This window comes from Microcaecilia unicolor, chromosome 11, assembly GCF_901765095.1.
Source record: "Microcaecilia unicolor chromosome 11, aMicUni1.1, whole genome shotgun sequence".
Classification (NCBI taxonomy): domain Eukaryota; kingdom Metazoa; phylum Chordata; class Amphibia; order Gymnophiona; family Siphonopidae; genus Microcaecilia; species Microcaecilia unicolor.
In genome coordinates, this window is record NC_044041.1 from 28,310,695 (window position 1) to 28,338,439 (window position 27,745).

General features: G+C 47.3%; 1 protein-coding gene across 2 annotated transcripts in view; it reads left to right on the plus strand.

The window, feature by feature from the left end:
• Positions 1 to 27,745, plus strand: part of FOXN4 (forkhead box N4) — a 109,804-nt gene that overhangs the window by 50,128 nt on the left and 31,931 nt on the right. Inside the window, exons 1-3 of one of the 2 annotated variants that reach the window (XM_030219099.1) lie at positions 13,763 to 13,799; positions 19,107 to 19,213; positions 21,624 to 21,734. In XM_030219099.1, coding sequence (XP_030074959.1) covers positions 13,781 to 13,799; positions 19,107 to 19,213; positions 21,624 to 21,734 — 237 coding nt within the window. In that variant the 5' untranslated portion in view covers positions 13,763 to 13,780. Of the gene's footprint in view, positions 1 to 13,762; positions 13,800 to 19,106; positions 19,214 to 21,623; positions 21,735 to 27,745 lie in introns of those variants that run through there. The other variant, XM_030219100.1, reaches the window with a different exon arrangement.

Sequence of the window (27,745 nt, forward strand, 5' to 3'; positions counted from 1 at the left end):
AGCTAGAAGGTTATTAGGCTGTATACAGAGAGGTGTGACCAGCAGAAGAAAGGGAGTGTTGATGCCCCTGTATAAGTCGTTGTGTTCAGTTTTGGAGGCCTTATCTTGTTAAGGATGTAAAAAGAATTGAAGCGGTGCAAAGAAAAGCTACGAGAATGGTATGGGATTTGCGTTACAAGACGTATGAGGAGAGACTTGCTGAACTAAACATGTATACTCTGGAGGAAAGGAGAAACAGGGGTGATATGATACAGACGTTCAAATATTTGAAAGGTATTAATCCGCAAACGAACCTTTTCCAGAGATGGGAAGGTGGTAGAACGAGAGGACATGAAATGAGAATGAAGGGAGGCAGACTCAAGAAAAATGTCAGGAAGTATTTTTTCATGGAGAGAGTGATGGCATGGATGCTTGGAATGCCCTCCCGCGGGAGGTGGTGGAAATGAAAACAGTAACGGAATTCAAACATGTGTGAGATAAGCATAAAGGAATCCTGTGCCGAAGGAATGGATCCTCAGGAGCTTAGTCAAGATCGGGAGGCGGGGCTGGTGGTTGGGAGGCGGGGATAGTGCTGGGCAGACTTATACGGTCTGTGCCAGAGCCGGTGGTGGGCAGCGGGACTGGTGGTTGGGAGGCAGGGATAGTGGTGGACAGACTTGTACGGTCTGTGCCAGAGCCGGTGGTTGGGAGGCAGGGCTGGTGGTTGGGAGGTGAGGATAGTGCTGGGCAGACTTATACGGTCTGTGCCCTGAAGAGCACAGGTACAAATCAAAGTAGGGTATACACAAAAAGCAGCAAATATGAGTTATCTTGTTGGGCAGACTGGATGGACCGTGCAGGTCTTTTTCTGCCGTCATCTACTATGTTACTGTGTTCATGGGTCTCAGAAGAAGATCCTCCTTACTTCTCAGAGGAGGAGTCTAAGTATAGAGTGATGCACTTGGGGTGCAAAAACCCAAAAGAGAGATACCGAATAGGAGGGGAGAGATTAGTAAGCTCGACTCAGGAGAGAGACCTTGGGGTGTTGGTGTCTGAGGATCTAAAGGTGAAGAAGCAATGTGACAAGGCAACGGCCGTGGCCAGAAGGATGCTAGGCTGCGTTGAGAGGGGCATAACCAGCAGAAGAAAGGAGGTGTTGATGCCCCTCTACAAGTCATTGGTGAGGCCCCACTTGGAGTATTGTGTTCAGTTTTGGAGGCCTTATCTTGCTAAAGATGTAAAAAGACTGGAAGCAGTGCAAAGAAAAGCTACAAAAATGGTATGGGTTTGCGTTGCAAACAGTACGAGGAGAGACTTGCTGACCTGAACATGTTATACCTTGGAGGAAAGGAGAAACAGGGGTGACGTGATACAGACCTGTTATGGAACAGGGGAGTGGTGTGCACGTTGGTGAGTAATGGAAGAATCCTTTAAGGTATATGCCAGTTAGTTACCACAGGAGGCACCAATGTACTATGGTCAATAGCAAGGGAGGGCTATGGGGGGAGGGATTGGGGGGGAGGGAGGGGAGCATTATAGATAACTGTTTATAAAGAAAAATGAGTCAAGGTTGAACTGTATGATGGGAAATACCATTGTTATGAATCCCTTGTAAACACTGTTGTTCTTTTGCTTGTTAAGATGGATAGTTTGTATATCTAAGAAAATCCTGTTGGTTAATGTAACTTTACCTTGACTTAGTAAAGATACTTTCAAATATTTGAAAGGTATTAATCCGCAAATGACCCTTTTTCGGAGGCGGGAAGGTGGTAGGACATGAATTGAGGTTGAAGGGGGGGGCAGACTCAGGACTAATGTTAGGAAGTATTTTTTCACGGAGAGGGTGGTGGATATGTGGAATGCCCTCCTGCAGGAGGTGGTGGAGATGAAAACGATAATGGAATTCAAACATGCATGGGATAAACACAAAGGAATCCTGTTTAGAAGGAATAGTTCCGCGGAATCTTAGCGGAGATTGGGTGGCGATGCCGGTAATTGGGAAACAAAATGGGAACTGGGCAGACTTCTACAGTCTATGCCCTGATCATGACTGAATAGATAGGGATGGGCTTGAGTGTAAATTTTAAGGGGCTTCGACGTTAGCTTCAGTACAAGAACAGTGCTCGGCAGACTTCTATGTTCTGTGCCCTGAGAAAGGCAAGGACAAATCAAACTCGGATATACATATAAAGTATCACATATCATGTAAAATGAGTTTATCTTGTTGGGCAGACTGCTATGTTACTATGGAATACCTTCTCATTCCTCCTCACCACAGAAGAGAGTTTTGTCAGGGAGATGGCTTCTGCCATCCCATTTAAGTTAGAGATAGAGGAAGAGCCCAGGGCAGAAATGCTAACTGTCCTGGACTGCGAGTCTCCTCCTAAGGAAGGGGTCTTGGTACCGTTGTACCCTATCCTTAGATGAACTGACAAAGAACTGGGACTCACCCCTTTCAGCGCTGCGTATGCCTTGTAGCGCTATAGAAATGCTAAATAGTAGTAGTAGTAGTAATGTCTCACCTAAGAAGGTGGATACACAGCATCGTATCCAGAAGGCTCTCGTATTCGAAAGGGCTCAACTGCCACACCGTTCTCTGGTGGCCGAATCCACCCACAAACAAGCTAGAAGCTCCAGGACTCATGTCTCATTGCTCCCAGCTAGAGAGGCTAGGACACTAGACTAATTTGGGAGGAAAGCTTTTCGGGCCTCAATGCTCATTGTCCGCATCCAGTCCTACCAGCTCTACACAAGCCTTTACTTGCAGTTTTTGATCTGCAGTACATTAAGTCTTGAAGATTCTCTGCCACAGGAGCAGGCCACAGAGCTTTACAAGTTGGTCAGTAAGCAGCTGGAGTAAGAAACTATCTGACCAGAGGTGCCTATGACTCTTTTGACATAACTTCCAGACTCTGTGCCATGGGTGTGAGGATGCGCAGACTTTTATGGCTGCGTGTCTCTGACCTAGAACAGTGGTTCAGGAGAGATTGGCAGACATTCCTTTCTGGGATGACAATCTGTTTGGAGATAAGGTAGAAGAGGTCACTGACCTCATAAACAAACGAAACATACTGATACCATCCATACCCTGTCTTGGCATCCTACTACTACTACTACTATTTAATATTTCTAAAGCGCTACTAGGGTTACGCAGCGCTGTACAATTTAACATAAAGGACAGTCCCTGCTCAAAGAGCTTACAATCTAAAGGACAAGTGAACAGTCAGTCCGATAGGGGTAGTCAAATTGGGGCAGTCTGGATTTCCTGAGAGGTGAGAGTTAGGTGCCGAAGGCAGCATTGAAGAGGTGGGCTTTGAGCAAAGACTTGAAGATGGGCAGGGAGGGGGCTTGGCGTAAGGGCTCAGGAAGGTTGTTCCAGGCATAGGGTGAGGCGAGGCAGAATGAGCGGAGCCTGGAGTTGGCGGTGGTGGAGAAGGGTACCGAGAGGAGGGATTTGTCCTGTGAACGGAGGTTTCGGGCTGGAATGTAAGGGGAGATGAGGGTAGAGAGGTAGTGAGGGGCGGCAGACTGAGTGCATTTGTAGGTAAGAAGGAGAAGCTTGAACTGAATGCGGTATCTGATTGGAAGCCAGTGAAGTGACCTGAGGAGAGGGGTGATATGAGTAGATCGGTTCTGGTGGAATATAAGACGTGCAGCAGAGTTCTGGACAGATTGAAGGGGGGATAGATGGCTAAGTGGGAGGCTGGTGAGGAGTAGGTTGCAGTTGTCAAGGCGCGAGGTAATGAGAGCGTGGGCGAGGATTCGGGTGGTGTGTTCAGAGAGGAAAGGGCAAATTTTGCTGATGTTGAAGAGGAAGAAGCGACAGGTCTTGGCTATCTGCTGGATATGCGTGGAGAAGGAGAGGGAGGAGTCGAAGATGACTCCGAGGTTGCGGACAGATGAGACGGGGAGGATGAGGGTGTTATCAACTGAGATGGAAAGTGGAGGAAGAGGAGAAGTGGGTTTTGGTGGAAAGACGATGAGCTCGGTCTTGGACATGTTCAGTTTCAGGTGGCGGTTGGACATCCAGGCAGCAATGTCGGATAAGCAGGCCGATATCTTTGCCTGGGTCTCCGCGGTGATGTTAGGTGTGGAGAGATACAGCTGGGTGTCATCAGCATAGAGATGATACTGGAAGCCATGAGATGAGATCAGGGAGCCCAGGGAAGAGGTGTAGATTGAGAAGAGAAGGGGTCCAAGGACAGATCCCTGGGGAACACCAACAGATAGCGGAATGGGAGTGGAGGAAGATCCATGAGAGTGAACTCTGAAGGTGCAGTGGGAGAGATAGGAGGAGAACCAGGAGAGGACAGAGCCCCGGAACCCAAATGAGGACAGTGTGGCAAGGAGTAAATCATGATTGACAGTGTCAAAAGCGGCGGATAGATTGAGGAGGATGAGGATGGAGTAGTGGCCTCTGGATTTGGCAAGGAACAGGTCATTACAGACTTTAGAGAGTGCTGTTTCTGTCGAGTGAAGGGGGCGAAAACCGGATTGAAGTGGATCGAGGATGGCATGAGAGGAGAGAAAATCAAGGCAGTGGCTGTGAACGGCACGCTCAAGTATTTTGGAGAGGAAGGGTAGGAGGGAGATGGGGCGATAGTTGGAGGGACAGGTAGGGTCAAGTGATGGTTTTTTGAGGAGAGGTGTGACTATGGCGTGCTTGAAGGTGTCAGGGACAGTTGCAGTGGAGAGTGAGAGGTTGAGGATATGACAGATGGAGGGGGTGACAGTATGAGAGATGGTGGTAAGTAAGTTGGTGGGGATGGGATCAGAGGAACAGGTGGTGCATTTTGAGGAGGAAAGAAGGCGAGCGGTTTCCTCCTCGGTGATGTCAGGAAAGGAGGAGAAAGAGGCCTGGGTTGGTTGGTTGAGGGAGAGGGTTGAAGGGTGAAGAGGCGGAGATGGCTTGCTAGTGAACTCAAGGTTGATCTTTTGCACCTTGCTGCAACCTCTTCCTCATGGGTATTTTCAAGTGGGCCTAAGTGGCAACCTTACAACTCTCAAAGGCATAGGTTTCCGCCGCCTTCTTGCTCTGCCCAGAACCCCCAGGCGCAGCAATCTCGGCCTTAGCAGTCCCACCCTCAGAACCCTCAGCTAGCTCCCCAGTTGAAGGCTTGAGCATTTGACTGACTCCATGAGAGCATAGCTGTACTCAAAATAACCATTTCGGACGGCTTACCAGTAGGTGGGAGGTTGAAGTTTTACCAACACATAGTAACATAGTAGATGACCTGCACGGTCCATCCAGTCTGCCCAACAAGACAAACTCATATGTGCTACTTTTTGTGTATATCTTACCTTGATTTGTAACTGTCATTTTCAGGGCACAGACCGTACAAGTCTGCCCAGCACTATCCCCGCTTCCCAACCACCAGCCCCGCCTCCCACTACCGGCTCTGGCACAGACTGTATAAGTCTGCCCAGCACTATCCCCGCCTCCAAACCACCAGCCCCGCCTCCCACCACCGGCTCTGCCACCCAATCTCAGCTAAGCTCCTGAGGATCCATTTCTTCTGAACAGGATTCCTTTATGTTTATCCCACGCATGAAAATCTGCCTCATAGTAACATAGTAGATGACGGCAGAAAAAGACCTGCATGGTCCATCCAGTCTGCTCAACAAGATAAACTCATATGTGCTACTTTTTCTGTATACCTTACCTTGATTTGTATCTGCCATTTTCAGGGCACAGACCGTAGAAGTCTTGCCTAGCACTAGCCCCGCCTCCCAACCACCAGCCCTGCCTCCCACCACTGGCTCTGCCACCCAATCTCCGCTAAGCTTCTGAGGATCCATTTCTTCCGAACAGGATTCCTTTATGTTTATCCCACGCATTTTTGAATTCCGTTACCATTTTCATCTCCACCACCTCCCGCGGGAGGGCATTCCAAGCATCCACCACTCTCTCCGTGAAAAAATACTTCCTGACATTTTTCTTGAGTCTGCCCCCCTTCAATCTCATTTCATGTCCTCTAGTTCTACCGCCTTCCCATCTCTGGAAAAGGTTCGTTTACGGATTAATACCTTTCAAATATTTGAACGTCTTTATCATATCACCTCTGTTTCTCCTTTCCTCCAGGATATACATGTTCAGGTCCGCAAGTCTCTCCTCATACGTCTTGTAACGCAAATCCCATACCATTTTTGTTGCTTTCCTTTGCACCGCTTCAATTTTTTTTACATCCTTCTCAAGATATGGCCTCCAAAACTGAACACAATACTCCAGGTGGGGCCTCCCCAATGACTTATATAGGGGCATCAACACCTCCTTTTTTCTGCTAATCACACCTCTCTCTATACAGCCTAGCAACCTTATAGCTACGGCCACCGCCTTGTCACACTGTTTCGTCGCCTTCAGATCCTCAGATACTATCACCCCAAGTTCCTTGTCCCCGTCTGTACATATCAGTCTTTCCCGCCTAACACATACGTCTCCCGTGGATTTCTACTCCCTAAGTGCATCACTTTGCATTTCTTCACATTGAATTTTAATTGCCAAATCTTAGACCATTCTTCTAGCTTCCGCAGATCCTTTTTCATGTTTTCCACTCCCTCCGGGGTGTCCATTCTGTTACAAATCTTAGTATCATCCGCAAAAAGGCAAACTTTACCTTCTAACCCTTCGGCAATGTCACTCACAAATATATTGAACAGAATCGGCCCCAGCACCGATCCCTGAGGCACTCCACTACTCACCTTTCCCTCATCTGAGCGAATTCCATTTACCACCACCCTCTGGCGTCTGTCCGTCAACCAGTTCCTAATCCAGTTCACCACTTCGGGTCCTATCTTCAGCCCGTCTAGTTTATTCAAGAGTCTCCTGTGGGGAACCGTGTCAAAAGCTTTGCTGAAATCTAAGTAGATTACGTCCATAGCACGTCCATGATTCAATTCTCCGGTCACCCAGTCAAAGAATTCAATGAGATTTGTTTGGCACGATTTACCTTTGGTAAAACCATGTTGTCTCAGATCTTGCAACTTATTGGCTTCCAGGAAATTCACTATCCTTTCCTTCAGCATTGCTTCCATTACTTTTCCAATAACCGAAGTGAGGCTTATCGGCCAGTAGTTTCCAGCTTCTTCCCTATTACCACTTTTGTGAAGAGGGACCACATCCGCCGTTCTCCACTCCCACGGAACCTCTCCCGTCTCTTAGGATTTATTAAACAAATCTTTAAGAGGTCTCTCCAGAACCTCTCTGAGCTCCCTCAATATCCTGGGGTGGATCCCGTCCGGTCCCATGGCTTTGTCCACCTTTAGATTTTGAAGTTGTTCATACACACTGTCTTCTGTGAACGGTGCTATATCTACTCCATTTTCACATGTACTCTTGTCAGTCAATAGCGGTCCTTCTCCAGGATTTTCTTCTGTGAAAACAGAACAAAAGTATCTATTTAGCAAATTTGCTTTTTCTTCATCATTATCTACATAGCAGTTCGCAGCATCTTTCAGTCTCACAATTTCTTTTTTTAGTCTTCCTCCTTTCACTAATATACCTGAAGAAATTTTTGTCACCCCTCCTTACATTTCTAGCCATTTGTTCTTCTGCTTGCGCTTTCGCCAGACGTATCTCTCTCTTGCCGTCTTTCAGTTTTATCCGGTATTCCTCTCTGTGTTCCTCTTCTTGAGTTTTTTTGTACTTCAGGAACGCTAACTCTTTAGCCTTTATTTTTTCAGCCACTTGCTCAGGAACTAGGAGCCCTGCTTAATACATTGCAAGCTCAGGCTTTTCTTCCACAAGCGAGAGCAGAGACCTTATCAACACTTGTCTTGCAAGTCTGAAGAAGCAAGCAGGTCACGGCTTTGCAAATGTTGTGATTGATAGGCCACAACGTCTCAACCGTGCATTTTACTCCCTTGGCCCATCTCCATTTAAGAGAGGTCCAATGAACCCTAGCTTCCCAGAGGTCTCAGGTGGCTGGAAATCTAGCAGATGTCATTCACATTGAGTTGACTCATGCCCTTCTCGGGGCTTCACAGCTGGGGAACTTGGTCTACACCTGAAACAGAACTCCATATGAACTTCCTCTAGCTGAGGGTCATTTGGAATGCTCTTAAGGCTTTCAGAGATCAGCTACAGAACCAAATTCCATATCATCATGCTGATCAATCCATAGACTGGTGGGTTGTGTCCATCTACCAGCAGGTGGAGGTAGAGAGCAATCCTTTTGCCTCCCTATATGTGGTCATGTGCTGCCGGAAACTCCTCAGTATGTTCTCTATCTCAGCAGGTGGTGGTCACACACAGCAGCAGCTCTGGCTAGGTCTCCAAGCCTAATTCTTAGGTTTTGTTGAGTACCTGGGGTTGAGGGCTCTTCTTGAGCAAGTGCAAACCTGGTGGTGCCAGGTCCCTCCTTTTCTCCCCCCTCCCGCTGGCTCCGTTAAAAAAAAAAAATTTTTTTTGGACGTCCTTTAAGGGCGTTTATTTCAACGTTTATATCAGCGTTTATTGCAGCTGCTCACTGGGACACCAGTTCGTTACAGCTCAGAGTGAGAAGCAGGTAATTTTACCTTTTTATAGCGGGCAGGGAGTTCCCCATTCGGTCTCCACGTGGCTTATGGCGTCAGAGGGTGAGGGCGCGAGGATTCGCTCCCTGGACCGCGTGTGTGCGTCTAGCGGGGATGCGGGGGTTTCAAAGCCTGAATCGCCTTTGTTGGGCATCAGTTTGGAGTCCGGTCAGTGTCCCGGTTCTTCCTCCGGTGCAGCGGTTTTTCCCGCCATAAGCGCCCATCCCCCGCTGCTCGCCCACTCCATGTTGGCCGGCCACTCTGCTCGGACGGCTTCTTCTTGGGCCGCCCTCGAGCTGGGAGACGTTAATGCTATGGTCGCCCATGATTCGGGCGACGGCAAGAAAGCGGCGAAAGTTAAGCGCCGTTCTTCCCACGCGGCTCCTTCTCGGAGTTTCGCGCCGGATGCCATTTTGGATGCACAGCATGTTTCTCCCCCGCTCTTGTGAGCTCCGGTTGAGGGTGCGTCTAGGGCCGTGGCCCAGGCAGCAGAAGTGCACAGTCTAGGGGGTTTCTCCCCTGAGTTGCTGCTGCATCAGGCTTTTCTTATGATAAACGCTGCCCCGGCTCCCCCCTCTGATCAAGGGGCTGAGGCCTCCAGAAGCAACCGCCCTCGGGTGGACTTCCAGGCCCTAGAGGACTCGGTCTCCTCTGATGTAGATGAGGGCAGCGTATCTGAGTTCTCCCAACGGTCCTTTGGGGATTCCTTGGAGGAGACGGATTCCCGCTCGTATGGAGCGGATGACCCCTCTGCAGCACGGATCTTTCGCTCAGAGGATTTGCCCAACCTGTTAGTGCAGGCCATGAGCATTTTGAAGAGTTCCTCTCCGGAGGACGTCTCTCCCTCAGCCTCTGTTGGCTCTGCCATTATGCGGGGAACTAAGCGCCCGCCTAGAACCTTCCACGTGCATGAAGCCATGCACACCTTGATTTCGGCTCAATGGGATTTCCCAGAAGCGAGCCTTAAAGTGGCTAGGGCTATGTCCCGCCTCTATCCTCTGCCTGAAGGTGAACGGGAGGCCTTTCTTGGGCCTACCGTGGATTCTTTAATCACTGCGGTGACTAAGAAAACGGCATTGCCGGTGGAAGGTGGCACGGCCCTAAAGGACGCCCAAGACAGGAGTTTGGAGGCGGCTTTAAAGTCGTCCTTCGAGGCGGCTGCTTTAAGTTTACAGGCCTCAATTTGTGGCTCCTATGTGGCCAGGGCGTGCCTAACGCTTGCGCAGCGGGCTTCCCCCTTGGATCCTTCCTTGAGGGCTGATTGGCCAGCCCTGGAATCGGGCTTGGCCTACTTGGCAGGCTGGCTGTATGATGTCTTGAGAGCCTCGGCTATAGGTATGGCTCAGACAGTCTCTGCACAGCGGTGGCTTTGGCTGAAGCATTGGTCTGCTGACCATGCCTCTAAGTCTCGCCTGGCTAAGTTGCCTTTTAAAGGCAAGCTGCTCTTTGGGGTCGAGCTGGACAAGATTGTGACCGATCTCGGCACATCTAAGGGCAAGAGGTTACCGGAGGTCAGGGCTCGGGCCAATGGTGCCCGCCCCGGTTCCTCCAAAGTACGGTTTCAGGAAGCCCGTCGGTACTGCCCGGGCAAGTCGAGCTCCTCTGCTCCCTCTTCCATCAAAAGGAATTTCTCCCCCAAGCAGCATTCCTTTCGCAGAGACCACCGTCCCGGAGGTGCCTCCTCCGGTCCTTCCCCAGGGTCTCGTACCCAATGACGGGGCGCTGGTCCATGGCCCAGAGCAGATTGGAGGACGCCTATCCTCGTTTCTGGGCGAGTGGACCAGGGTAACTTCAGACGCTTGAGTGCTGGAAGTCATCAGAGACGGCTACAAGCTAGAGTTCTGCCGACCCTTAAGAATCGGGTTTGTGCACTCTCCCTGCAAGTCTCCGGTCAAGCTGTGGCAGTGCAGCAGACTTTGGACAATCTGATCCGCCTGGGTGCGGTCGTTCCGGTGCCAGAAGGTCACCCTGGCAAGGGACGTTACTCCATTTACTTTGTGGTACCTAAGAAAGGAGGTTTTGTCCGGCCTATCCTCGACCTCAAAGGGGTCAATCGGGCCTTGGAAGTTCGGCACTTCCAGTTGGAGACTCTCCGCTCTGTTACAGCGGCAGTGCAGGCAGGGGAGTTCCTGGCATCCTTGGACATCAAGGAAGCTTACTTGCATATTCCCATCTGGCCTCCTCATCAACGCTTTCCGCGTTTTGCAGTTCTGAGGACACTCCCAGTTCAGAGCCCTCCCTTTCGGGTTGGCTACTGCTCCGCGGACCTTCTCCAAGTTATGGTGGTCATCGCAACCTTCCTACGCAAGAAAGGAGTACAAGTCCAACCTTATCTGGACGACTGGTTGATCCGAGCCCCCTCTTATGCAGAGTGCGGCAGAGCTTCAGACCGGGTGATTGCTCTTTTGAGCTCCCTGAGGTGGATCATCAACTGGGAGAAAAGCCAGCTGCGCCCGACTCAGTCCCTGGAGTATCTGGGAGTTCGATTCGACCTCCAAGTGGGCAGAGTGTTCCTGCCAGACAATCGGATTGTCAAGCTTCAGGCTCAGGTGGACAAGTTCCTAGCAGCCTCTTCTCTTCGGGCTCAGGACTATGGGCAGCTGTTGGGCTCTATGACGGCCACGATGGAAGTAGTGCCCTGGGTCAGGGCCCATATGAGACCTATACAGCTCTCTCTGCTGCAGCGATGGACTCCTGCTTCGGAGGATTACGCTGTGCGCCTTCCCTTGGATCCAGCGGTGCGCAAGGCGCTGAGCTGGTGGCTGAGGCCAGACAAGCCGTCCGCAGGAATGCCTCTTGTGACCCCGGAGTGGGTTTTCGTCACGGCGGACGCCTCTTTGTGGGGCTGGGGAGCCCACTGCTTGGGAAGGACAGCGCAGGGGCTCTGGTCCCCTGCAGAGGCAGAGTGGTCTATCAACCTCCCGGAACTCAGAGCCATTCGGTTGGCGCCTTTGGAGTTTCTCCTGGGCCTGGGGCTGAAGCCAGTACGGGTCCTGTTGGACAATGCCACGGCTGTGGCCTATGTCAATCACCGGGGAGGTACCAGGAGCGCCCCTCTAGCCAAGGAGGCCATGAAGCTATGCCTGTGGGCGGAAGCAAACCTGGAACAGCTGTCGGCGGCCCATTTTGCGGTAGTCATGAATATTGCTCAGGCGTTCTTGGTCATCACGAAGCGCTGGGGCTAGCCTAGCCTAGATTTGATGGCGTCTTCAGCCAATTGCCAAGTGCCGTGCTTTTTCAGCAGAGGACGGGACCCTCGATCTCTGGGAGTAGATGCTCTTCTCCCACAGTGGCCGACACAGGAGCTCCTCTTTGTGTTCCCGCCTTGGCCCATGTTGGGCAGTGTGCTAGGCCGGGTGGCAAAGCATCCGGGCCAGATAATCCTGGTGAGTCCGGATTGGCCCAGACGTCCCTGGTATGCGGACTTGATCAGGCTCTCAGTGGACGGACCTCTGCAGATGCCAGCGGAGCGGGGCCTGTTGCATCAGGGTCCCGTGGTGATGGAGGATCCCTCCCTCTTTGGTCTTACGGCCTGGCTATTGAGCGGCAGCGTCGGAGCAAGCAGAGCTTCTCAGACAAGGTCATCGCCACTATGCTGAGAGCGAGGAAGCACTCTACTTCTACTGATTACGCCAGGGTTTGGCGTACCTTTGCATCGTGGTGTGAGGCAGGCTCACTTTCTCCCTTCACTGCTCAGTTCCCTTAAGGTCCAGGTAGTGGCTCTTGCTTGCTTCAGGGGTCACCTGAAGGGTGTTTCCCTGGCATTGCAGCCAGATGTGGTGCGCTTTCTCAAGAGAGTTATTCACCTGCGCCCTCCTCTGCACGCAGTGGTACCTGCGTGGAATCTCAATCTGGTGCTAAGAGCCTTGCAGAAGCCACCTTGTGAACTCTTGTCGAGGGCATCTCTGAAAGAATTGACGTTGAAAGCAGTCTTTTGGTGGCTATCACTTCAGCCAGAAAAGTTTCCAAGCTCCAGGCGCTATCATGTCGAGAGCCCTTTCTGCAGTTCACTGAGGCAGGAATGTCTATTCGCACAGTGCCTTCCTTCCTGCCCAAGATTGGTCCTCGCTTCCATGTGAATCAGCAGCTCTGTCTACCCTCCTTTCGTAGGGAGGACTACCCAGAGGAGTACTCTGCTCTCAAATATTTCGATGTGAGACGAGTCATCATCAGATACTTGGAAGTGACCAATGATTCCGGAAGTCGGATCATTTGTTTGTGCTGTTCGCAGGTCCTCATAAGGGTCTGCAGGCTGTCAAGCCTACAGTGGCACGATGGGTCAAGGAACCCATTGCAGCGGCTTATGTGGCCGCAGGGAAGGTGCCGCCTATCCAGCTGAAGGCTCACTCCACTAGAGCACAGGCGGCCTCGATGGCAGAGGCCGAGTCCGTCTCCTTGGAAGAGATTTGTAGGGCGGCAACTTGGGCATCGGCTCATACCTTCTCCAGACATTACCGCTTGACTGTGGCTGCTCGGGTGGAGGACCGGTTTGGAGCTTCAGTGTTGCGGTCAGGGATTTCTGTGTCCCGCCCTGGGTGAGTACTGCTTCGGTACATCCCACCAGTCTATGGATTGATCAGCATGATGATATGGAAGGTAAAATTATGTATCATACCTGATAATTTTCTTTTCATTAATCATAGCTGATCAATCCATAGCCCCTCCCAGATATCTGTACTGTTTATATTCTGGTTGCATTTCAGGTTCAAGTTTAGTCTTCAGTTCCTGTTCAGGAGGACTTCGTGTTCAAGTTTTTTCAATTGGATTCTTCAGGAGTTGAGACGATTTTGTGTTACAGTGAGCTGCTGCATTCCTCTCCCCTCCGTTTTACGGGGCTGGATTGAGACCTAAATTCTGCCGGTGCTCCCTCCCGCTTCGTGCGGCTGTAGGGCAGCTTTGTACCCCTCCCGCTTTGGCGGTGTTAGGGTCAGTCAACTCCTCCCGCGGTTGCTTTTGCAGGATAAGCCAGATCCCCCCGCATCGGCGGGTGTGGTGTCCCTCTCCCGCTCCACGGGGATGAGCTGGACGCATTCCCCTCCCCCACTTGTGTGGGGATGAGCTGGGTTGATTCCCCTCCCCCGTTTCGGCGGTGGTGAGCTGGGCAGAGTGTCCCTTTGTGGGTGTAATTCTCTAAGTGCTGAGTCCTGCTGATGGAGCTTTGATATTGACATACTGAGGAGTTTCCGGCAGCACATGACCACATATAGGGAGGCAAAAGGATTGCTCTCTATCTCCACCTGCTGGTAGATGGACACAACCCACCAGTCTATGGATTGATCAGCTATGATTAATGGAAAGAAAATTATCAGGTATGATACATAATTTTACCTTATTCTCATTCAAAAGGACAACCAGGTTGCAGTGTTCTATATAAACAAGCAGGGGGGTATGGGATCCTACCCCTTGTATCAGGAAGCAGTGGGAATGTGGCAGTGGGCCCTCTTTCATGGAATGGTTTTCCGATCCACATACCTACCAGGAAAGGACAACTGCCTGGCGGAAAAACTAAGCAGGGTTTTGCAACTGCACATGGGCGTAACCTGCAAGATCTTCTGAGAATGAGGCACCTGCTCGATGGATCATTTTGCCACTCATCTGAGCAACAAAGTCCCCCAGATCTGGTCCAGGCTCAGTTCACACAGCAGACTAGCATCAGATGCCTTTCTCCTACATTGGGGAGTACTTCTGTATGTGTATCCTCCAATACCTACAAAAAAAGCAACACTGGGCCTTGAAGACTGGGACCACAGGAGTATTTTATTGACAAATGACCCAACACGGGCCGTGTTTCAGCGTAAAACAACGCCTGCCTCAGGGGTCTGGTTTTAGTAGCAAAAATGTGTGTGCATGTATATATATATATATATATATATATATATATATATATATATATATACATATACATATATATATATATATATATATATATATATATATTTGTTTTTGTTCAAAGACAAGAGTAATACAGGCGTTTACCTTTTATATCGTGGCTGTCTGCTTCGACAGGAAGCCTTCCTCTATTAATTCTTAGAGGCATTGGACGTATATATATACATACACATTTTTTGCTACTAAAACCGGACCCCTGAGGCAGGTGTTGTTTTACGCTGAAACACGGCCCGTGTCGGGTCATTTGTCAATAAAATACTCCTGTTGTCTCAGTCTTGAAGGCCCAGTGTTGCTTTTTTTTGTTTGTATACTTTCTGTGTATGCTGTATACACTCTCTTTTTGTTCTATCCTCCAATACCTCTCATTGAGAAGACTTTGGTGAAACTCAAGCAAGACTATTACTACTACTTAACATTTCTAAAGCGCTACTAGGGTTATGCAGCGCTGTACAATTTAACATAGAAGGACAGTCCCTGCTCAAAGAGCTTACAATCTAAAGGAACTGTGATCCTAATGGTGCCTTACTGCCCGAGGCAAATCTGGTTTCCTTTTCTTCCGGAGTTGTCTCCTGAGTATCCATGGAGATTGGAATATTTTCTAACCCTCATCATTCAGAATAATGAATCTCTTTTACATCCCAACCTCCAATCCATGGCCCTCACGGCTTGGATGTTGAGCGCACAGAATTTGAATCCATAGATTTTCTAGAGGGAGTCTTCTGCATCTGGCTAGCTTCCAGGAAAGATTCCATTAAGAGGTGTTACTCATTTAAGTGGGGAATGTTTGCTGTCTTGTGTGAGGGCATGGCTTAGAACCCCTCATTTGTCCTACATATAAACTGTTTGAATACCTCTTGCACCTCTCTGATTCTGGTTTGAAAACCAACTTTGCAAGTGTTCATCTAAGTTCAATTAGTGCTTATCCTCACCATGTAGAAGGTTAGCCCATCTCTGTACAGCCTCTAGTTTTTCTTCATGCGAGGTTTGTTATTAGCAGTCCCCTAATGAACCTGCAGCTGTGTCATGGGATCTCAATGTTGTCCTCACCCAGCTGATGAAAGTTCCTTTTCATCTGAAGTATTTGACCTGGAAAGTTGTGTTTTTGGTAGTGGTCATTTCAGCTCTCAGTGTCAGTGAGCTTCAAGGCCTAGTAGCTGATCTACCTTACACTAAGTTTCACTACAGTAGAGTAGCTCTCCACAAACACCCTAAGTTCCTTCCTAAGGTAGTGTTGGAGTTCCATCTTAATCAGTCAATCGTCCTTCCAACATTTTTCCCAAAACCACATGCCCATCTTGGCAAGAGTATACTGCATACCTTGGATTGCAAACGAGCCTTAGCCTTCTATATGGAGCTGACTAAAGACCAGAGACAGTCCACCAAGCTTTTTGTTTCTATTCACCCAAACCAGATTGGAGGTAGCCATCGACAAATGCACAATTTCTATTTGGCTAGCAGATTGCATCTCCTTTACTTATGGGATCCTACCAGGCTGGGCAGACTCTTGAAGGTCATGTCAAGGCTGATAATGTTAGAGCCATGGCTATGTCGGTAACCCACAAGGATTTGCGAAGTTGTGACGCGGTCATCTGTCCACACATTCACATCTCATTACTGCCTTGAGCAGGATACCTGATATGACAGCCAATTCAGGCAGGCAGTCCTGAAGATTTTGTTCAGTGTCTAGATTCCAACTTCACCCCCTAGGCCCAGTATTCTTTAGTTCCAGGCTGCATCTTCACTAGTATGTAAATAGTTTCAGGTTAATTGACGTAGAGACCTTGATGTTTCAAGTTCTTATTGTTCTAGCATTGTTGTTTTCAGTGAGCCTGGTAGCTAGAGATACCCAGCTGTGAGAATACAACTGCCTGCTTGTCCTCAGAGAAAGCAAAGCTACTCGCCTGTAGCAAGTGTTCTAGGACAGCAGGCTAAGTATTCTCACATACCCTCCTACCTCCCCTTGGAGCTGTATTCTTTAGCTTTTGAAATTACTTTGAGAGACCCGTGCTCGCACGTTGGGCAGGAAGGCACCAGTGCATGCGCGGTGGGATGCTACTAGAAAGTTCTAAGCTAATCTTGCTAGTCAGTGACCGCACCGGGCTCCATTGGATCATGTCACCCAGCAGTGAGAACACTTGGCCTGCTGTCCTCGGAGAACACCTGCTACAGCTGAGTAACTTTGCTTTACAGCAGTGCTTTTTCTCCCTCCTTCCTTTCTAATACACTATATACATTGTGATCTCTAGCTCTTTATTTGACAGGTTAATTATCTGCTACATTTTCCATTAGCACTCTGGAAATCTAAGCTCATATCAGGTTTAAGAAGAGTGATGTTCGTATTGATTTAGTTCTGCTTATGCAGGGACCCCATAGCAGTATTGCATGTCTGCAAGTAATGCAGATGCCCATACACAATTCTCCTTCATTCTATAATCTTGCATGCATGTTTTTGTACTTGGCGTGCAAAATTGCACATGTAGGTTATAGGATAGTGCCAGACAGTTACATTCATAAGTTAATTGGCAAAGGAGGCACTAATTGACACTAACAACCTGGAGTTAATTGGCACTAATTTGCAGTTGTACATGTAACTACACTTAGTCACTATTCTTGAAACTTAGCATGCAAAATTAAATGGATAGATATGAATCGCTTGTTTACTCTTTCCAAAAATATAAGGACTAGGGGGCACTCATTGAAGCTACTTAGTAAATGTAAAACAAATTGGAGAAAATATTTCTTTACTTAGCATGTAATTAAACTTATAGTATTCTAGAATCTTAGGGCATAGATGTTGGGCACTCCCTGACCTGCCTGTACCCCTCCCACATGCATGCCCCCTTGCAATTGTGCGCTATAAGAACATAAGCATTGCCATACTGGGACAGACTGAAGATCCATCAAGCACAGTATCCTGTTTCCAACAGTGGTCAGTCCAGGTCACAAGTACTTGGCAAAATCCCTGAACAGTACAACAGACTTTATGCTGCTTATCCTAGAAATAAGCAATGGATTTTCCCAAGTTCATCTTCTAGGAGGTATTTTGGTAGGTCATGGAGCAGTCCCTATTCCTATGCCAGGCGTAGGTACACTCCTGCAGCTCCCCAACCTGCTCAGACTCAGCCCCACATGCTCGTTCTCGTCAACAGCATGCGCCCAAGGCCCCTGCTGCTCCCCAGCAAAAGCAAGGGACAAGCATTTGACTGGCTCCAGCAGAGCATAGCCTCCATAAAAGTGTCCATCCCAGATGACTTACTGGTTGGGGGGAGGCCTCTCATAACCTCCGACCAGTGGGTTCTTCAAACAGTCCGGATTGGATACACCCTCAATTTGCTCTCCAAACCTCCAAATTGCCCACCGAGAGCCCATTGTTTCAGCTCTCAACACAAGCAGAGGAATTCTCCACCCTTCTAAAGGCCCATGCAGTTGAACCCGTTCCACCAGGGGAAGAAGGGCAGGAATTTTATTCCAGAAGCTTCCCTAGCAACTGCCTAGGCATGCCTGTTGGACCAACTCTGGTCATAGCTTAAAACCCAAATATCAGAACCTAACATGTTTTTTGCAACATATGTAAAGTCTGTCTAAGGTTTTAATTTAAAATTGTGTATAATTATCTCTATGCACAACTAGTTGAATATCTTTGGCTTTATATTCTTCTAAGACACAAATTTGAATGATTCAAACATAAAGGGAGAGCCTTGCCTTTGAAAAGTCAGTATTTTTTTTTAATTTGCAGAGACTGTTTATTGAAAAATATACAGGTTACAATTGCTAAACAATAACTGACAATAGAAAAAACACACGCTCTTACAACCTGCAAAGCTGCATTGCATTAACGAGAATATCACCAGTCTCCATATTTTATAATCGAGATTAAGAACAAAATGTTACCCCCCCTGGCTCTCTATCCCCCCCCAACCCAACCCTCAGCCATCCCCCCTCCCCCTTCACCATCACTAACATCCATACACACATTTTGTCCACAATCAAGCAGCACTCTCATTCAAATAGGGTCCCCACACCATTTCCCATTTAGGCAATGTCTTCTTTTTCAAAGCTGTCAAACGCTCCATCTCCATCTTTTGATGGTTGTTGATTGTATAAGGCCACTGTAAGCAGAATAGCTAATGCATTATTTCAAGAACAGAGAATGTAGATAAGACTGATAGAAAGTGTCTGATATAAATGTCTACCTCCTAAACTCTTTTTATGCTTTCAACTAGTTGCAGGGCAGTACAGGGCCAGATGTGAAAATAATGCTCATTATTTGTATACTACTATTGGATGTATGCAGCACTATACTGTGGTGATAAGTATTTAGGTGTGATATGTCTAATCTAATCTGATAGCACCATTTATAGATCACCTTATATGTTCCTGTCTTAAAGAGCTTACAATAGAGTGAGTTGCCCAAGGTAACAGAGTGTCAGTGACAGAAACAGGACTTGAACCTTGGTTTCTCTGCTTCTTATCCCATTGCTCTAACCACTAGGCTACTTCCTATTTGCCTATAGGAAAACACTTATAGTATATTTGCCCATAGAGAGGATATGCATTTTGGAGGAAGAGGAGGGTATGAGCTAGTCAGATCAATCACTTCAGCTTTTTGTGACATATAAATCTTTTCCTAACTGGCATTAGTGCCCCTCATAGACAATTTGAATTGTGTTCAGTGTTTGATTGAACTGCATCTTGGGCTAAGAATCTTTTTTCATATATCCTTGCAGGACCTATGGTCAATTACATGCAGTCAACTGGAAACATGATTCATGTACAAGCCAACATGCAGCAGGGAATTCTTGGTCTACATACTCTGGAATCACATAGAGGAAGTGTATGTGTACATTCCTATTCTATTTATTTGTTAAGAATCAGTTACTGTTATTAAAATGAAATATTATTTGATCTTACAGACTGCATGGTTCAGTAAGGTACAAGAGAATTCAGAGTCTCTCGTACATTGGGAAAGGTCCCTGGAAAAGGAAGGGAAATTGGCAGTACTAGCTCAAAGATGGTACTGAATGGGAAGAGCTTGCCCCATCCTTGAATTGGGTGAGGGTGGGAGGGAAGTGCCAAAAAAACAAAAGACTATCTGGCAATATGTCTCAGATCCAGCGGTGCTATTAACAACTATTGCAAATACCTCAGCCGTGCCACTCAATAGAAAATTTTACCCATCAAGATTTACATGTAGTTGTTGTGCCTGATGCCTTCTAATTAATCAAGGTCGGAGTTATTATTCTATGTCTATTGGAAATATTATTGATAAATCAAACCCTTTGCCCAGAATAACATAGTAACATAGTACTATGTTACTATGTTATTCTGGGCACAGGATTTGATTTATTAATAATATTAATAATAATCTACTTAGATTTCAGCAAAGCTTTTGACACGGTTCCCCACAGGAGGCTCTTGAATAAACTAGACAGGCTGAAGATAGGACCCGAAGTGGTGAACTGGATTAGGAACTGGTTGACGGGCAGATGCCAGAGGCTGGTGGTAAATGGAGTTCGCTCGGAGGAGGGAAAGGTGAGTAGTGGAGTGCCTCAGTGATCGGTGCTGGGGCCGATTCTATTCAATATATTTGTGAGTGACATTGTCGAAAGCTTACAAGGTAATGTTTGCCTTTTTGCGGATGACACCAAGGTTTGCAACAGAGTGGACACCCCGGAGGGAGTGGAAAGCATGAAAAAAGATCTGCGGAAGCTAGAAGAATGGTCTAACGTTTGGCAATTAAAATTCAATGTGAAGAAATGCAAAGTGATGCGCTTAGGGAGTAGAAATCCACGGGAGATGTATGTGTTAGGCGGTGAGAGTCTGATAGGTACAGACGGGGAGAGGGATCTTGGGGTGATAGTATCTGAGGACCTGAAGGCGACGAAACAGTGTGACAAGGCGGTGGCCTTAGCTAGAAGATTGCTAGGCTGTATAGAGAGAGGTGTGACCAGCAGAAGAAAAGAGGTTTTAATACCCCTGTGTAAGACGTTGGTGAGGCCCCACCTGGAGTATTGTGTTCAATTTTGGAGGCCGTATCTTGCGAAGGATGTTAAAAAAATGGAAGCGGTGCAATGAAAAGCTACGAGAATGGTATGGAATTTGCTTTGCAAGACGTATGAGGAGAGACTTGTTGACCTGAACATGTATACCCTGGAGGAAAGGAGAAACAGGGGTGATATGATACAGACGTTCAAATATTTGAAAGGTATTAATCCGCAGATTAACCTTTTCCGGAGATGGGAAGGCGGTAGAACTAGAGGACATGAAATGAGATTGAAGGGGGGCAGACTCAAGAAAAATGTCAGGAAGTATTTTTTCACGGAGAGAGTGGTGGATGCTTGGAACGCCCTCCCGCGGGAGGTGGTGGAGAGGAAAACGGTAATGGAATTCAAACATGTGTGGGATAAACATAAAGGAATCCTGCTCAGAAAGAAGGGATCCCCAGAAGCTTAGCCGGTGGTGGGAGCCAGGGCTGGTGGTTGGGAGGTGGGGATAGTGCTGGGCAGACTTATACGGTCTGTGCCAGAGCCGGTGGTGGGAGGCGGGGCTGGTGGTTGGGAGGCGGGGATAGTGCTGGGCAGACTTATACAGTCTGTGCCAGAGCCGGTGGTGGGAGGCGGGGCGGGTGGTTGGGGGCGGGGATAGTGCTGGGCAGACCTATATGGTCTGTGCCCTGAAAAAGACAGGTACAAATCAAGTTAAGGTATACACAAAAAATGGCACAGGTGAGTTTATCTTGTTGGGCAGACTGGATGGACCATGCAGGTCTTTTTCTGCCGTCATCTACTATGTTACTATGTTACTAGGTCAGCAAGATGGGACTGGCTTGACAGCAGGGGGTAGATCCTTGATAAAGCTTAAATGCGAAACATGTGCCATGTCGGATAAATTACCCCTGAGCCGACAAAGCTAAGTATAAAGTTTAATGTTATCTATTAAGTTATAAATAACGTAAAAAGGAATAGATAAAAGAAAAAAATATGTTAAAAAGACCGATGAAGAGGATAGTGCTTAAATCTTGATGGGTAAAATTTTCCATTGAGTTGCACAGCTGAGGTCTTTGCAGTAGTTGTTAATAGCACTGCTGAATCTCAGGCGTATTGCCAGATTGTTATAGTATAGTGCTGAGATCAATTACCAGCCATTGAAATAGTAGCTTATTAACAAAATAAAAGAGACATTTTACTAAGTTCCTTGTATTTCACTGAATTATTGACTCATGTTTTGATTTTCTATACAACCAGATGAACCAGTACACCGTGGGTGGACATCTATCACCCAGTTTACAGTCACAGCAACCTTTGTACACATCTCATTCTCCACAGATGTATGCTCTACCCCAAGCTGCACAACAGGTAAAATAGGTCTGATTGCAGAGAACTTGTCTTGAAACAAACATGCCAGGGCTGTATTCAGCATGATCAGTACCTCTGCTTTTTGATGAAGAGAAAAGGATTTGTATGTATTTAAACAGATAGATAGCTATAGATGTTCAGTTTAAGCCAGGAATCAGGAACAAGATTACTACACTATTTGAAGAAAATCAGGCCAATACTTACTTTAGTGAGGGTAGAGTAATGGATTTGAGACATTGTAAATATTAAAATTTTGCCCCAAACATTGCACAGCCAAATCAACATACAAGCAAATTATTGTTGATGTGTCTGAAATCTTAGTTATTGGGCCTGATGCCTTCTAATTACTCAAGGTCTGAGTTATTATTCTGTGTCTGTTGGAAATATTATTGATAAATCAAACCGTGTGCCCAGAATAGGTTGCTACTTTCTCAACTGAACCTATAATAATTCCATTTTATTATGATAATGCACACATTTTAATACATTATTTATTTATTTATTGCATTTGTATCCTACATTCCCCCATCTATTTGCAGGCTCAATGTGGCTTACATAAATTTGTTGACATTGTCATATCAGGATATCTGATACAGTTAGTAATATGTAGCGATCAAGGAAGGGAAGAGGGAAGAAGGAAGGGAGTGCTTAGGATAGTTGTATAATTTCGGAATCATCACCTTAGATGTTTTAAAATTCAAGCTGAGTTGCATAAGTTGCTTTGTGCTGTGTTAGAAAATGTTTTTTGTTGGAACCAAGTATTTTTAAAAATGCTTTTTAAATATATTGTACTGAAGTTCTTACTTGGTGGAAACCAATTCAATCATTTAACTACCACATTAGTTTTGCAGTATTAGTCTCTCAGAATTACTTTTCATAGAGGTCTCCTCTTATAATGCAATGCAGCAAGCATCTACATTGGCCCCTTCCACAGTTGGCGGCGGTTGGGTTCACTTGCATTGCGGAAGCGGTGCTCTCTAGTTAGAGAGGGAGGGAAGACTGCTGCTACCACAATGGCGATCCCTGGTGGTCAACAAGTGGCACTGAAGGTGTACATCAGAGGACCCAGCTCATCAGCCATTGAGGGTTTCCTAGTGGCACCAGGACATACAGTGTGAAAAAGAAAACACGAAAGTGGGAGGTGAAAAATAAGACACTGGCAGATTATGTGGTAACCACTAGTAAATGACTTTCTTATTGATCTTTGCTAATTTTTTGCTTCTGTCCTTACCGTTTCATTGTATTTGCTACCACTTGCACAAGTTTGTTTATTTATTTATTAGGATTTATTTACCGCCTTTTTGAAAAAATTCACTCAAAGCACAATAAGAATAAATCAAACATAAGCAATAGACAATTACAGCAGTAAAAATATTCAAATAACAATACAAAGTATGGCGTGGAGGGGCATAATCGAACGCGAACGCCCATCTCCATGGGCGTCTATGTCCGAGAACGGGTACGTGAAGGGGCAGGACAGACCGTATTTTCAAAAAAATGGGCGCCCATCTTTTTTTTTTTTGATAATACGGTTTGTGCCCTGCAAATGCATCGGATTTGTGCGGATTTGAGCTAGGCGGTTTCGTTTTTCAGCGCTAATGGAAACCGAAGGTGCCCAGCTCAAAAACCAACAAATCCAAGGCATTGGGTCATGGGAGAGGCCAGGATTCGTAGTGCACTGGTCCCCCTGACATGCCAGGACATCAACTGGGCACCCTATGGGGCACTTGTAACAATTAAAAAAAAATTAAATACCTCCCAAGTCCATAGCTCCCATCCCTTGGGTGCTGAGCCCTTCAAATCCGCCCCCCCCCCAAAACCCACTGCCCACAACTCTACACCATTACCATAACCCTTATGGCTGAAGGGGGGCACCTACATGTGGGTACAGTGGGTTTTGGGGGCGGTTTGGAGGGCTCCCATTTACCACCACAAGTGTAACAGGTAGGGGGGATGGGCCTGGGTCCACCTGCCTGGTCCACTGCACCCACTCCAGGGACCTGCATACTGCTGTGATGGAGCTGGGTATGACATTTGAGGCTGGCATACAGGCTGGGAAAAAAAGTTTTTAAAGTTCATTTTTTTTTGGTGGGAGGGGGTTAGTGACCACTGGGGGAGTCAGGGGTGGTCATCCCCGATTCCCTCCGGTGGTCATCTGGTCATTTAGGGCACTTTTTTAGGACTTGTTCGTGAAAAAAAAAGGGTCTAAAAAAAGGACCCAAATTCACGCTAAAAACGCCTTTCTTTTTTTGATTATCGGCCGAAGGCGCCCATCTCTCCTCGGCTGATAAGCACGCCCCAGTCTCGCCTTCACCACACTTCCGACATGCCCCCGTCAACTTTGCCAGTTTCCGCGACAGATTGCAGTTGAAGATGCCCAAAATAGGCTTTCGATTATACCAATTTGGGCGCCTTTGCAAGATGGGTGCCCATCTCCTGATTTGGGTCGAAATATGAGCGCCCAACACTTTCGAAAATAAGGCTGATAGTATACTACTTACAATGTCAACACAATAAGTAATAGAACATTTTAATAGACAGCGTAGGGTATAAGCAAAGATGGAACATATAGATAGGTAAGAGGAGTTCACGTGATGCGCTGTGAGTAGTAGCTGTGTTTCAGCGCTGCTCCAGGGTCCCCGCTCCTAACTTCTATCTATAGCGCTAAATTCAATTCTCTTCTGGGAGCAGTATTCATCTCAGTAGTTGCGGTAAACAGTGCATGGACCAGTATCTGATTCCGATGCCGTCAGGAGTATCACGTCGAGGAGTAAAAACCGAAAAAGAAAAATCCCCAGCGCCTAGTGCTAATTCCAAGATGGCGGATGTGAAGTGTGACGGCGGTGGCGAGTTTACAGATAAGCAGTTAGCTCAGATTACCGCAGCGGTTGGAGCGGCGTTGACTCCAAAATTTGACTTGCTGACTGGGCAACTCGAAAAGCTAGATGCAGTGTTGGCTGAAACAGTGAAACAGACGACCGAGGCAGAGAAGAGGGTATCGAAGCTTGAAGACATGTGGGCCTGATGTGACCCGGAGATTTCGCGCCTAAAAGAACAGATAAAGGCCCAGCATGAAAAACTTGAAGACATCGAGAACAGATCGCGGAGGTGCAATTTAAGAATTATGGGAATACCAGAGAAACTGTTGGACAAATCATTGGGGCATATATTAGAGCAATGGCTGTGTAAAGAGTTTGCCCTTTCAGACAGTTACGGGCCACTGTGTATTGAGCGCACTCACAGAGTTGGGAGGCTGCAGTCTGATAAGCAAAGACCTCAGGAGGTAAAAGCTATGCGCTTGGGGGGTGGAGGTGATGCACCGGGGAGGGGGGGGCACACCGACCTAGAAACACCACTGACAACAGAGCTTTGTGGAGCAGGAGATGCGCAGGTGCCTTCCTGCCTGCCACAAGAGCGCAGTTACCACATTTGTTTTTCTACTGTGGTGAGGAGAGGTTGTGTTTGTGCTTTCTGTCCACTCCCGGTCTGGAAGAGCTACATTTGTTGGTGCCTTTTCAGCTTTTTCGCAATTTTTTTGCTCTGCCTGTTCTGGGCTTTGGTCCCCTTCTCTTCCTGTATAGTTTTAGTTCTTTTTTTTTTTCCTTATTTTAAATTTCCTTTATTTTTCATGACCTAGGCTGCGTTTAAGCCTGCTTGCCTTTTTGGGGGGGGCACCATTGCTTCTTTTGATTTGGCTGTGGAAGTTGTTGCATCCACGTCCACTAAAGTACCCAGTGGCTTTAAGCGCTGTACTCGGTGCAATTGGACAATCTCTGGCAACAACATCCATTTGTGGTGTCTTCAGTGCTTAGGGCCCAACCATAGCCCTGCCAATTGTGTCCTTTGTCTTCGGATGAAGAAGACGACTCGAGTTTCCAGAGTGGCTCAACATGAGAATATTTTTTGAGCCAGGTCCAAGCCCTTAGCATCGGCATTGAGGTCGTCGTCGTCGGAATCGACGTCTGCATCAGCATTGGGAGCATCAGTCCATATGGCTGCTTTGAGACCCATGGACACTGGGAGCAGTAATGTGTCCAGTGGGTCTCCACCTGTTTCCATTCCGACTGCTGGACAGGCCTCCAGAACCGGCCAGTGTCGGACCCAACCACGAGGCGACGTCAGAATTCAACATCGACACCGAGGAGTCTCAATTCTGAGCTTTGGGCAAAGGCCAAGAAGCATCAACATCGGTCGTCCTTGACACATGGTGCCAGGAGCTCTGGGGCATCAGAGGATTTGGCACCTGAGAAGCATAGGCACCAGGAGGCTCGCTTTCCCTATATTCAAGCGGTACCAATGCATCTGTTCCTAAGCAGCCAGGACCCAACTCCTGTCTCAGCCCCATCACAGCCCGTCTCGGAGCCAGTACCCTAGTCTTTCCTGGTGTCAGCCTTCAATGAGCATATTTGGGCCTTGCTCCCTGAGCTGCTGGATGTTCTTTTGCAACAGTGTACATCAGTATCAAGGGTGCTTGCACCTACCATGCCGCCTGTTGTGGTCTCGCTTGGCCCCAGCCTGCAATGTGGCCTCTGACTCCAGCGCCACGTGCGGCCCCAGTGTCAACTACCACCCAAGCCGGAACCCCCCTAGACATCAGTGGAGGAATCTTCACCGGAGTCGAGGAAGGAGCCAACTCCTCGATGCCCCTCATGGAAACATAGCTCCTCAAAGTCGAGGCAGGCTCGGTCTTAGCACTCTCATGAGGAGTTTCTGTCTGACACCAATGAAGAATGCTCATGGGAGTCAGAGAAGGATCCAAGGTACTTGTGAAAAAAAAGTCTGTTTTAAGCATGTAAAATGTATTGGATATTTTCCTGTATTATGTTCTAGTGTATTTCTCCTGTTTGGTCAGCAGATGGTGCATGTTTATGCTTAAAGCTGTTACAGAGGACTGACTTCTCTTTCTTAATTTGGCGCACAGATAATAGGAAGTGTCTGTAGTGATGTAACCAGTTTTTATTTGAAACTTGACTGTTTTGGGCTCTGATTGGCCTGGAATTTTGAAAATTACCCAGAAGATGCTGGCTGTTGCTTCAGTCATAGCCAGGAAGAAAGAGAGATAGATCTCTTTGCTGAGGCTCAGTGAATTATATGTATGCAAATGTTTAGTTAGTGTTATAATTGATCCATATTTCAGTTACCTGTTATTGTTTGCAAATTGCACATTTTTCTCCACTGTTCCAAATAATGAGAATAAACACAATTGTTTGTTCGTTCTGCCTGTCTGGACTGATAAAGAATCCTGGTGGTTTGTGTATTGGGTCTGTGAGTGCTTTCTAGGAACTGTGGGACCACTGGGAGTGTGGCTCCAGTAACCTAGAAATCACTGGGGATAATTTGAGCGTTGGAGACTACTTGCCCAGAGGCCATTGTGACCCAGTTGATGGGAGGAGGGTGCTAGTGTAGAGCACAAGCAGCAGGTGCAGGCAGACCTGATCTGTGCTGGGGATAGATCCTCTGAGTGGCTGTGGGGAGACCCCAGGAGAGTGGCTAGGCATTTCGTGACAGTACTTTTCATAGGATGAGTCCTATGGCATCCCCTCTAAATCCTCCCTTCTGCTTGAAAGGAGAAAGTCTCCTCCAGAGAGCCTTTCGTTTCCTTCTTTTGTGAAGGAAATGGCTGAGCCTATTCCATTTCATTTGGAAGTGGAGGATGAGCCCAGGGCTAAGATGCTCGAGGTCCTGGACTACGAGTGTCCTCCTGGGGAGGCTGTGACTGCCATTTTCACAGGTAAGTGTACACATAGACATGCCAAATGTCAGCATTTTGAACATGTAGGCAAGTAATTGGCATATAACTATAAGAGACTTGTTATAAATTACCATTTAACCCCTGAATTCTATAACTAATACTTTAAATTGCACACACAAATTTGGGCGCATGCACAATTTAATTGAATAATGAACCAAGTAGCACTGATAATTGGGTGCTAATAATCAATTATCAATGCTAATTGGCAACAATTAGAATTTACACGTGCGTTTTGCTAGGCGTATTCTATAAAGTTGCC